The 12,313-nt window shown below is 36.7% G+C and overlaps 1 protein-coding gene across 2 annotated transcripts in view; it reads right to left on the bottom strand.

The window, feature by feature from the left end:
* The window catches only part of LOC137984823 (uncharacterized), a 43,736-nt gene that overhangs the window by 13,586 nt on the left and 17,837 nt on the right, over positions 1-12,313 (bottom strand). For both annotated transcript variants that reach the window (XM_068832123.1, XM_068832121.1), the window contains exons 8-10: positions 11,281-11,356; positions 10,070-10,153; positions 9,696-9,816 (exon numbers count right to left, since the gene is read on the bottom strand). In XM_068832123.1, coding sequence (XP_068688224.1) covers positions 9,696-9,816; positions 10,070-10,153; positions 11,281-11,356 — 281 coding nt within the window. The remainder of the gene's footprint in view (positions 1-9,695; positions 9,817-10,069; positions 10,154-11,280; positions 11,357-12,313) is intronic.

Below are 12,313 nucleotides of genomic sequence, written 5' to 3'. Positions count from 1 at the left end.
TGACTCATTCGTGGAAGAGCTAGAGATGCCTAAGCTAACAAAGGAAGAACAAGATCTAATGGAACACGACTTATCAATTGAAGAAATGAAAAATGTTATTAAGTATTTTCAAAAGGGCAAGACTCCGGGTGACGATGGCTTTCCTGTCGAATTTTACGTAACCTTTATAGAACTAATCGGACCCAACTTGTTGGATTCTTATAATGAAGCTTTTCAAGAAAACAAACTCTCGATTTCGCAACGAAGAGGAATTATAAATCTAATCCCCAAGGGCGATGAGAACTTAAACGATTTAAGAAATTGGCGACCCATTACTCTTCTTAATGTGGATTATAAAATTCTTGCAAGAATCATAGCAATGCGTATGGAACCTTTCTTGCCAAAACTAATTCATCCTGACCAAACTGGCTTTATTAAAGGAAGGTATATAGGGCAAAATATTAGGCTTCTAAACGACTTAATGTCGCACACTCTCTTTGTAGACTTTGAAAAGGCTTTTGATTCGCTAGAATGGGATTTTTTGCATAGGGCTCTAAAAGCTTTTAACTTTGGACCAGCTATTAGGAAATGGATTACAGTTCTCTACAACGATGTCGAAAGTGGAGTGATAAATGGAGGCTATATGACTAATTACTTTAAAATATCAAGAGGGGTACGGCAAGGCTGTCCGCCTAGCCCATACTTATTTATTCTTTCTGTGAAATTGTTAGCACTGAAAGTTCGTTATATTCCAGAGTGCAAAGGTATCTCTCTTCCAAACTCTCAAGAAGTGAAGCTATCTCAATTTGCCGATGACACAACACTCATTTTAAGTGATATAGACTCCCTTAAGGCTTCTTTGCATAGTATTAACATCTTCGGTGAAATACCAGGTCTTAAATTAAATGCGACAAAGACAAAAGCTATGTGGATTGGATCGAAGAAAGAGTGCAAGAATAAGATATTGAATTTCACATCGATAAGAGAACCTATAAAAATCCTTGGTACATATATATCATACGATCAACAAAAAGTTAATGGGGCCAATTTTTTTAGCAGAATTCAAAAAATGAAGACGAAACTGACTATGTGGCAGACGCGTGACCTTTCTCTTTATGGCCGAACGCTCTTAGCGAAAACAATAAGAGTATCTCAGTTGATATACACTGCTTCGATGCTTACGGTCCCTGAAAATATTATTCAAAAAACGCAAGCTGAACTCTTTGCCTTCCTGTGGAGAAGTAAGAAAGACAAAATTAAGAGAAAAGTGATTTATCAACCTCTTGTAGATGGAGGTTTAAATTTTATTAATTTCAGAACTATGTCAAAGTCCCTTCGTCTGAGCTGGATTGGCAGACTGCTAGATGGCAGCGACGCTAACTGGAAGGCAATTCCAAGTTACTATTTTAATAGACATGGTGGCCTAACCTTTTTACTAAATTGTAACTACGATACAAAATGCATCGATTCAAGCTTGCGCCTGTTCTACAAAGAAATGCTAGAATACTTTCAGGAGCTTGTTAATATATATGACCTTGACCAGCGACGGAAATTTGTCTTGTGGAATAATAGGGAGATAAAGATTGAGGGGAAAACATTGTTTTGGAAAACATGGTTTGAGAAAGGAATCTTTTTGGTGCAAGATTTGCTTAATGAAGACGGAAAGTTCTTGTCTCTCCAAGAATTTCAGGATAAATTTGATTTAGAAATTAACTTTCTTCAATATTTTCAAATGATTGCCACTATTCCCAGCGAGATTAAATGTAGTGCATATAAAACGCAAATTACGCCTGATGATCTCTTCAAAATGGAGGATATACTTCAGTTAACTAAAAACCCTTCGCTCTCCTTGGCCAAAATGAGGTGCAAACATTATTACAAACTTTTTAATGAAAACTGTATCATTGTGCCTACTAGTGTGAAAGCTTGGGAACAATTCTTCCCTGATTCGTTTGTTTCCTGGAAAGCTAACTTTCAAAAGATATATAAAATAACTAAAGATAATAAACTAAGGCAATTCTTATTTAAGCTCCTGCATAGGATAACTGTTACTAAGCGAGAACTGAAAAGATTTAAAATTACAGTCGATGATCAATGCTCTCTATGCTCAAGTCAAGACTCTATACTTCATACATTTTTGGACTGTTCTACTACGTCCTCATTTTACAACGATATTGTGAAATGGTTCAATAATCTGAGCAACTTAAAACTTACTCCCCCGAATGAACAGATTCTATTCCATATAAAGGAGTAAAAATGCAAACTGACGAACGCCCAAGAACGCAGACTAGATATTCTCCTTCTTTACACCAAATATTATTTATACACTTGTAAATCACTTTCTAAGACGCCCAACTTTGTAGAACTACAGAGGAAAATTGAATGGCAATGGAAACTTGAAAACTGCTCTTCTGTTTGACACTAACACCCCCCCCCCGTCTTAATTGTTGTTATGTTTATATATATATATATATGTACTTTAGTACGTGCGACTTGTATAGTATGCTGTTCGTTATTAGTTGATTTTATTTTTTATGTACATTGTTGTATTGTTGTGTTGCAAATAAAAAAATAAAAAAATATAAAAAAAATCTTTGATCTTGCGAGACCAAGCGCGAAATCCCGAGCTTCATCTTGCCTGCTCGGGTAGCCAATCACAGCGTGGGATTTGGTTCATCTTGCCCGCTCACGGAGCTAGTCATACAACAAAAATATATAGATTTAGACAAGTCTAAGACCGGAGCTCCCGAGTTATTTATCCTTACTGGCCTTACTTAAACAACGAATTTACGAGACAAAACAAATTTGATTTTTTTTTTGTTTAGCCTTTACGAAAAGCAATGAAACTGAAGAAAACCAAACAAAACAAAACAATCTAAAACAAGTTCTTTCGTTTCTGCTCTTCTGTCATAGGTTACCTAGACATAACCTTATCAGATTCAAAATTAAGAATTTTCTAAAGATACGCCAAAAATTGCAATACAGAGCAAAAGCAGCTCTAAACAAATTAAAAATAAACACTCAGCTTTAAGTTTATCATCATTGAATAACTGCGTAGCCACCAGTGTGGTCCTGACCACAGCTATATATGTCAAAACCTGAGTTGAAACAGGCGAAAATTTTCCACCTGAACACGAAAAGGGTAGACTTCGATAAGGAGAGGTTCACAATATTAATTATAAATGGCAACAGCACAGGCAGACACTGCTTTACCATCGAAGTAGGTAACGGATCAGACGCACAAGACTTTGACGACGATAACTTGATCAACTTTTTAACATCAGGTTAAGTAACAGAATCGAACTCAAAAAATCAGACTCCAAGAAGGAAGAAACTACTGAAGAAACCACTGAAGGTGGAAGATAAACACAAGAGGAAAGATCTCTACGTATGGCAGCAATTTTCTCGATGAAGAAGATGGCAAATTTATCAAGAAGCTTATCAAGTGACAGATAAGGTAGTTTAGATTCAGTCTTGCGACAAAGTAGGTGATCCATTATTTTGAAAAGTTCCTTCTTTTTTTAAATTTATTAATTATTTTTTTATTAATCTTATTTTACTTGGACTGCTTACATTACTAACACTACGTACTACTTACTCTATTAACAATACTAATACTACCTACGACTCGGTAATTACACTATTCACAATTTTAACACTACTTACAACAGAGTACTGACCTTATCGCAATCTAATCACTACTTAGAACATGGTATTAACACTGTTTATCGATGTTTACAATGCAATATTTACGCGGTTTACAATACTAATACTAATAATAATTACGGGACGCATAAAATACAATAAAGTTACTTAGACAGGCAAGACATACAATGTAATTACTAACTACAGGAACTGACTTACTGACTAACTAAAGATATCGAGAAATTTACTCAGGTGAGAAATTTGGACCACTTTTTAACAAAAGCAGAGGAATTATTCGTCATGATCACGATATTTTTTTCTATGTCGATTTTATCTTGTACAAGGGTGATGAAATCAGGAAACTGAGGTCTTTTATCATCTAAGGCATTAGTATATAAAGAAAGTATTTTCCGATTAAAATTAAGTGATTGAGGGTTAAACAAAATGACCAGTCGTCAAGCACTCCATATATTATTTCATCTTTAGAAAGAGTAGATTTCTTTCCTGGGGAAATCGAATTAAACCAGGTAGTAAACTCAGACCAGAACGATTTCGCAACACAACAAGAAAAGAGTATATGAGATATCGTTTGTTCAACATTAATACAATATGGGCAGTAAGGGTGAGGTTTTTTTTTCATTTTATGTAAAATGTTATTTGTATACAGTATATTAATATGTATTATTTTGTACTGAAAAATGGATAGTTTCACTTCTTTCGTTACACGAAATGGCAAAGAGTAAACTCTTGGTCGCCTTTGTGCATCAAAAGCGCACTCTATTAATCTTTTTTCTGCAGCAGGTGGACACTGCTGTCGGCCAATCAGAGTATTGTACACTGTCTTACACGTGAGCTTATTGATCGCTAGTTGAGTGCTTGTCAGGGCATGTTGATGCTCGTCTCTTTTTAGACTTTTTTTTTTCCTCTGCTCGTCTCTTTTTATGCTTTTTTCCTACTGATCAGGTATAGCCAACAACAAGCTAAGGTAGTGCAGAAAATTACATTTAATTTTAAATTTTTGCACAAACGCCCTAAGCGACAAAAAATTACTTCCTAAATCATTAACAAGCAGGCAAGTTTACATATGCCGACTTGATTCCAGATTCGATAATAAACAGATGATTGGTTTATTTGTGTAAAACGATTATTCCAAATTATTTGATTTAAAATGTCTTCTTAATCTTTACGCGTTGAACAGTTTAATTCTTGCCAGTGTATTAATACAACTCGATAGAATTTTGGTAAGTGTTCGTTGATACATAAATATTTGAGGTCGTAGTTGCATTGAAAGAGAAGTTTTCCTCCTAAGTTCGAAAGCAAGGATAGTGGAATAAGTTTCCATGGTCCACTGTCGTCAGAGCACAACCGCTTTACCCATGTAATTTTCAGAGCTTTGTCAAATAATGAAAGTCAATCATACCAAGTCCTCCTTCATTCTTACCTTTCGTGATAGTTTTTTTTTTAAGTTTTGGATTTTTACCTTTCCAAATATAATTATATATTATTTTGTTGACTTCAGCTGTAAAACCAGGTGGAGTGTTCAATACGCTGCAAATAAACGTTAATTTTGATAACGCGAGGGTTTTAACGATATTGATTCTACCATAAATTGATATGTCTCTAGAGGACCAGATGTTTAATAATTTTTAGAGAGGGCTTAACTTATCAAAGAAGTTCTTTTTTTGTTGCAAGTTCTTCATTGTATGAGAAGTACACTCCTAGGGCGTAAATAGGTTCGTCGCTACATTTTTGGCTTAGAGTCTTTTCTGTGGCGCAAAGAACCAAGACATAACAATTCTGATTTGGATTGGTTTATTTTAAGCCCAGAGCAGTTTTCAAATTGGCTTAACAGATGAAAGAGATTATGAACTGACTGTATGTCCTTTACAAAAATTGCCGTATCATCCGTGTATTGGGAAATTTTGACTGTATGCACTTCATTAATCGGAATTCCTTTATTAATCTCATTAGAGCGTTTTATAGCATTGCTTAAAATTTCTGTGCCAATTACGAAGAGGATACCAGAAAGAGGGCAACCCGATTGCTTCTGGTTACCGCGGTTCTGATCAATAACAGTAGCATAATAATCAGCCTTGCTTGAGGATAACAGAAGCTGCATACGTCTACACTATACTGCATATGCATCGTAATCATCAGGGTATTTAGTGTTGCGCCAACGAGAGTTTCTTACACGCAGTGATTTCCTCTGTCGGAATACCAGGGCGCAGCTGGTCTGATGGCAATTCCTTTGGACTTTTCAGGAGCATATTTGTCCAGAACCTGACGAAGTGTATTGTTGTAGTGTTCAGTAATTTCAGATAAATTATTTACAGGTGCTGTAGCTATAGGACAGTTACAAGATCATTTGAAAAAGATTCCATATCTATTACACTTAGGGTGCGTTCGATTGACCGTATTCCGGAATAGGAATATATGGAATATAAGTTAGAAATCCTTCGTTTTTACGGAGATTCACATTTAAATTGTCAAACATCTGCTAAAATGCTATTTTAAACATATTTTTATTATCCTTGCTGCTTCGAAACGCTCCAAACATACAATTTTAATCATCACTCCTCGTATTCTTATCCCGGAATAGGGTCAATTGAAAGCACCCTTAGTTTCCTATAGACAATCGCTTTAACCTCTCTTAGAGGCTTGCTAAAAGGTAATACACAGTGAACAGTATAATGATCAGATAGTCCAGCATCATGTATGTGGATACCAGAAAATGTAGAATCAGATACCTAAGAGATCATCAAATCAAGCGTATGTTGACTTCGATGGGTAGGAGAATAAACGTGCTGTTGAAGACCAAATGTTTTTAAAATGCCTACAAATTTGTATATACAGAATGTCTCAGGTTGATCCATGTGGATATTAAACTCACCAGAAATCAGTAATAAACTTCCAAACCCAGACAAACCCTCCAAGACACCACAGTTTTCCAAGAAAAAATCAGCGGTACTGCAGATCGGTGGTCGATAAATGACGATAATCCTGAAGCTTTTGGTAGATGTATTGCAGATAACCTGCATGTATTCGAAGGATTTCACATTTACAGTTTCCCCTTGCTTTATTCTGAGGCTCTTTTTAAACAAAAGACCAACGCCGCCACCACGACCTGAAGACGTGGGATTGTGGAGAAATCTATAACCAGGAGGAGTAAGTTCTTCAATTAATACTCCATCATTATCACCGGGGTCCAACCAAATCTCGGTGAGTGCAAAAAGGTCAGTATCTCGATCCACTGTGTAATCCTTAAGACAGAGAACTTTATTTCGAAGAGAACACAAGTTGAGATGGCAGACATTTAGACTATGTTTACTTCTCATATGCAAATCTTTCTTATCGTTGGAGGTAACAAATGGAATATTTAATTTGCTTGGCTTGTGTGATTTCCTGTCGACGAAAGACAGCTCTGAATATCAGAACCAACAGAAATAGTACGTCTATATCGAAGCCGAAGATGATTCCCTCCATGTTGACCTCTTCTAGACGCCAGAAGCTTCAGCGATGAAAGCACATTCCAGGTTTGGCTTGGTAGAGGTGGATGCAACAAGGCTTGACCAGGCGTTAAAGCCTTTCTCCAGGTTTTCCAGGAATTTTTCAGAGAAAAGAGAGTATTTCTCGTGTATCTAAACATGTTGCAAGCACACAAAAGTTGAGTATATAACCAGGATAAAAGTTCAGGTATTAAAAAAACGTTAAAACGAAGCAAGGAGCTCTTAAAACGTGTGGCATCCACTAGCGGCGTTTTTAATTAAAAGATGTTCGTATCAAAGATGTACGCTGTAAATAAATGAAGGGGTAGTTTCTAAAGAAACTATGGTGCTGCGTCGGTGGGGAAGTAGTATACAAAAATTAGGTTTTATCAACGGAGTTGATAATGTAAATTGACCACCGTACAGAGATTCTAAAAGCTGACGTTTCGAGCGTTAGCCCTTCGTCAGAGCGAATCGAGGGATTATGGGTTACGTGTAGTTTTTATAGTAGAGTAGGAGCTACGCTATTGGTGGTAACATGGCAACGTGAAAAAATAGGAATATATTAGTTAAATGAAAAGCGTTCGTTAATACCGTGAGGATTAAGGGTGCCGATTTGAAAGATGAATTTTTGTTCCAGATTCTTGCGGCTTTCCGTCGTACCTAGATGTAGGGAAAGGCCGCAGATAGCCATGTGTTTTTTTGGAGTGATTAGGCACATTAAAATGGCGAGCGACTGGCTTGGATGCATCCTTGTCATTCTGTACGCTGTAAATAGCCTGTGAGCAGGCCCTCCTAGGGACTGGGGTTGGTTCCACCGCACCGAACTCCCTTCCCCAGAGGCTGTCTCTCCTCCCCACCTCCACCCTCCCCAACAGTCTGTTCGGGCGTACGCTAACGTCATAGCCAAAATTTCTCGCATCGATAGATTTCCCAAAAAATCTTACCCATGGTGCTCCGCTGGCGCGCTTCGCGCACCTGAGCTCTGCTTTTAGTTACAAAGGCGAGGTTTGTCGATACTCACAAAAAGTTAACGATTGAGCACATTATGCCATCCTTCGATTTATCGTTTGTTCGAATTGGCTGCCTGTATGCGCTCCAGTCCTTCGGTGAGAATATATTATTCTGTATCAACTGGCGCTTAATAATCGATGACATATCGAAGGTGATGAACTTCGGCCTTTACACTTCAAACGAACTTTGTCCAATGGCGAACCGACCCAAGAGTTTGCGAACTGGACTTTGGCTAAATGGCTTATTGCCGCAAAAACCGGTTACCGATCAAACACTCCTTAAGTTTTCCTGTGTTGCTTACGCCGATGCTACAAGAAGTTGCAAAACTGTTGAGACACTTTCATTAAAAAACACCTTTCCTAGCTTCCAATACCCGCCGTATCTAAAATGTAAACCTTTCCCACTCCCCCTCCCCTCTCCCCCTTTCAATGTTGACTGTTTAAGTTTCCAACATTTTTTTGTCTTGCTAGCAACACTGATAATGGGGGGGGGGGGGGGGGGGAGGGGGGGCTGCAGTGTGAGAGATAATAGGTACATTAATAAAGCCCCAAGAAGGTGAAGTGTCTCCACTATTTTTGCAACTTGTTGTAGCGTCGCTGCTGAAGGCCAAAGTGAAGAAACGTAATGGCGCAATTTTCCGATTGGGACCCAGTCGAAAAGCGGTTTAGACCGAAATTAAAATGCACAAAATGGTAAGGTCGGTGTGACCATTACATCGAGATTGTCGGCAAGGGACTGGAGATCAAAAAGGCACACTTGTTTGCGCGATAACAGGGCACATACGACATGAGAAACTCGTAACTGGAAACGCACACAAGTGGGTTTTATCACTCAAGTGATAAAACCCTAACCCTAATTTTTAAAACTAAAACAGTCATCATTCTCAAGACACTTGAACAAGATATAGCAGTTCAACATCAGACACCGATGATCAGTGGTGCTCAGACTTTGTTTCGCAAGGAGCGGCAACTTCTATTTAGCTAATTAGTGTTGGAGTAAAACTTATGCACTTGGCTCTTAAAAGATTGAACTGCAGAGTACGGAATATTAAAAATTCCACATACTGTTACTATCATACAGTGTTTGTATGCCTGCACACAACCAAATGAAAAGCTGTTGTGGTTCCCCACCACCAAACCCACCCCCACCCACTCCTTCCCCGCCACGAACCCAAAAGGCGAAACATTCACCCAATCAAACAGCTTGGTTTGCAAACGGCGACAAAAGTCACAGGTGTCGCACGATGATTGTTTTCCCTCAAGGAACCCTTTTGTGACGTCAAGAGCCCATGCCTGTGTTGATAGACATGACCATATATGGAAGCGCTTCATTATGAGCTCCTGGTGAATTATCATAAATTTGAATTGCGGGTATGAAAATTTATGTATTTGTAGGAATTATCTCTGTAGTTTAATAAGTAAACAACTTCGGAAGTCTGCGGAAAGGTATATATTATTGATTTGCGGAATCGATTGTTACGTGGAATGTCGCGGTTGCAGATGATGGGTACGATTCCGTAAAGGCCCAAAAGACTATGCGAAATTTTTCTATTATTTAACATTTAGGACTTACGTAGCAGCAATGGGGAAGTCTCCAAGATTGACTTGACCACCTGGTCCTACTGCTGCAACGCCACCGGCGTACACATCAGTTTTATATTCACAGTTTATGTTCAATTTATCAGCGAAAACGACTGATAAAGAAGAGATAAGAAAACACATCAACAGTGCTTATAAGAAATGGTCTTAAATAGTCCAAAACAAATCTCTCTATATTCCCTAAAAAATGAAAGATTTTTTTTTCTTTATTACAGTCCTCCTTAACATATTAACACCCCTGCTTAAAGGTTTTTACTAGAATTTCTCATATCCTAACCCTAACACTATGAAGGATGCGGTTAATCATTATAGCTGTACATTGAGATTCAATAATCATAGACTACTTACACTGTGGCACAATTCCTGAAGCTCCGGCAAAAGTTTTGATTACTGTCTTATCAAGCAGATGGTATCTACTGGCAGCTTCATTACCTCGAATAATAGCAATCACTTTTATTAATGTCTGAAAAAGCTGATATTGCTGTGCACAAGTACACGACATCTACGTACTGTTTAGGGTCTGTTTAATAAACGAGGAGGAGTGTTTTAGCGGGTTTAAAGCTCGTGCACGTGACGTTATATCGGTGCTTTGACAGGCTGTTTCGCTGATGAATTATTAATTCAAAAATTTTCGACCTCTGCTATTGAATTTCTAGTTTCTGATTGGTTCACTCATCACTTATCGGCTCATAAATATCATATTGTATAACCTACATGTAACATAGAAAGCTGAAAAATTAAATTTGGTTCTAATTTCCAACTGTCCAAGAATTTTGAATTTAATCAAAATTTAATAAAACATCATCATTCCGTTCGCGCTTGCGATATGAGACTGATTATAGTCAACTCCATGCTATGCACAATGCCAATGTACATGTAACAGAGCATGCCAATGTGAAAACTGTATCTTATAGATTTGTTTGTTTCTATTCTCTTTGGAAAATTTTTTATCTTTACTTATAATCTTTTATTTATTGGTTGAGAGTCTTTTTACATGAGCCCCTGGCTCGGGAGACTGGGCGATCACTCCTCATGTTATCGACAATAATAAAATTACTTACATACATGTACTTATCCATCCATGATATACCAACAAGGTCAGTTTTGCATGCAAGAATCAAACTGTTTTAGCAGTTTCCCTGTAGATTTGTTTTATGGTATATTTACATCTTACCAGTACTAACCAAGCTCAAGGGCCATACTTAGTTACTAATTACTTTTTCAATTCAATTTATGAAGTGAACTGGAAAATAGTAGAAGGTGTAATCTACAGTATACCCCAGGATAAAATAATAATAATAATAATAATGATAATAAATAATATTATTCATAATACTATTAATCATATTTTTAGTATTTGAATATTTATGATAATTATTATTTATTTTGAATCAAGCAACAAAAGCTTTTAAAGTTAGCTTGCTGTACCGTACAATTCAGTCGACTAAAATGGTCAAATCGCAGCACACATATTGTCCGAGATATGATAAAATTTATTAATATTATCACAAACCTTTCACCACATAAATTTACATGTTAGATTTTCTATGCATACTTACCAGGGCTGTCAGCCTCCACATGGCCACCACCTCCCATCATCTCAGCACAAGGAGTACTAAAAATTTCCCTCAATATCTGCAAATGAGAAAAACATAACAAAGAAGAAATTTAATTACACTGTAGTTAAATATGATTAGATTATTGATATTGCTAATTGTTAACATACTTGACTACGATTTTTAAACATCCAGTTATTTTATTTTTAGTTTCACCAAGGAGATGAAAAGTTAACACTTTTAAGTACTCTTTCAGTGTAAGAATCATTACTGTAAAGACTGGAATAATTGGCCAATAATTTATTTAGATGCATGACATTACATGTAACAGCTTCAAACATAATCTATAAAAAAATGGATGAATATTATAAAATCACTAAATTTCATTGATATTGTTGCATATATACATGTATATATATATATTAATGGTATACATTAGATGATAATATTTTATGGTAAATATTGTTTAGGTTTATGTTAGTTAGGGACCCATCAGGGCTACATGTACATGTAAGCTCTGGGTCCTCCTTTCCAAATTCAGTATTTGAATATTAAAGAGCCCCTAAACCCAATTTTTTTCTATTTATTTAAAAAAAAAGAAAGCATAATTTGGTGAAGATTAAAAAAAGAATTTAGCAAATCTATCGAATCCTTGCAAAGGTGTGACGGTTTGAAGTTGTGATGTTCTGAACAATGGAATGCAAAAGAAAGTCTGAAGTTGCGTAACCTTTGAGACAATCGTGTGATCAAGTGGAGTCATCTGAAGCTTCTGGTCTTATAATCTCTTTTTTATTTGACCTTTAGGCAAAAAAATGTCATCAAGCAATACAAATTTGGATAATTCCATTGAGTATTGACTGATATTCTAAACAAACTTTTCCTCCTCTCTTTGCTCTGTGCGGAAATCGCTTCCCCAGCTGACATCACACACCAGACTTGGACCCAATCTCCTGCAAACTCGTCGGTGAACCAAAGTGGCACATACTTTCAGAATTTTGAAAATTCACAGAAAATTGAGGAAATAACATACAACTAT

The sequence above is a fragment of the Montipora foliosa genome, chromosome 14 (assembly GCF_036669935.1).
Source record: "Montipora foliosa isolate CH-2021 chromosome 14, ASM3666993v2, whole genome shotgun sequence".
NCBI classification, from domain to species: Eukaryota; Metazoa; Cnidaria; class Anthozoa; order Scleractinia; family Acroporidae; genus Montipora; species Montipora foliosa.
The sequence above is the reverse complement of the archived record's forward strand: the minus strand, read 5'-3'. Positions and strand labels throughout refer to the sequence as shown.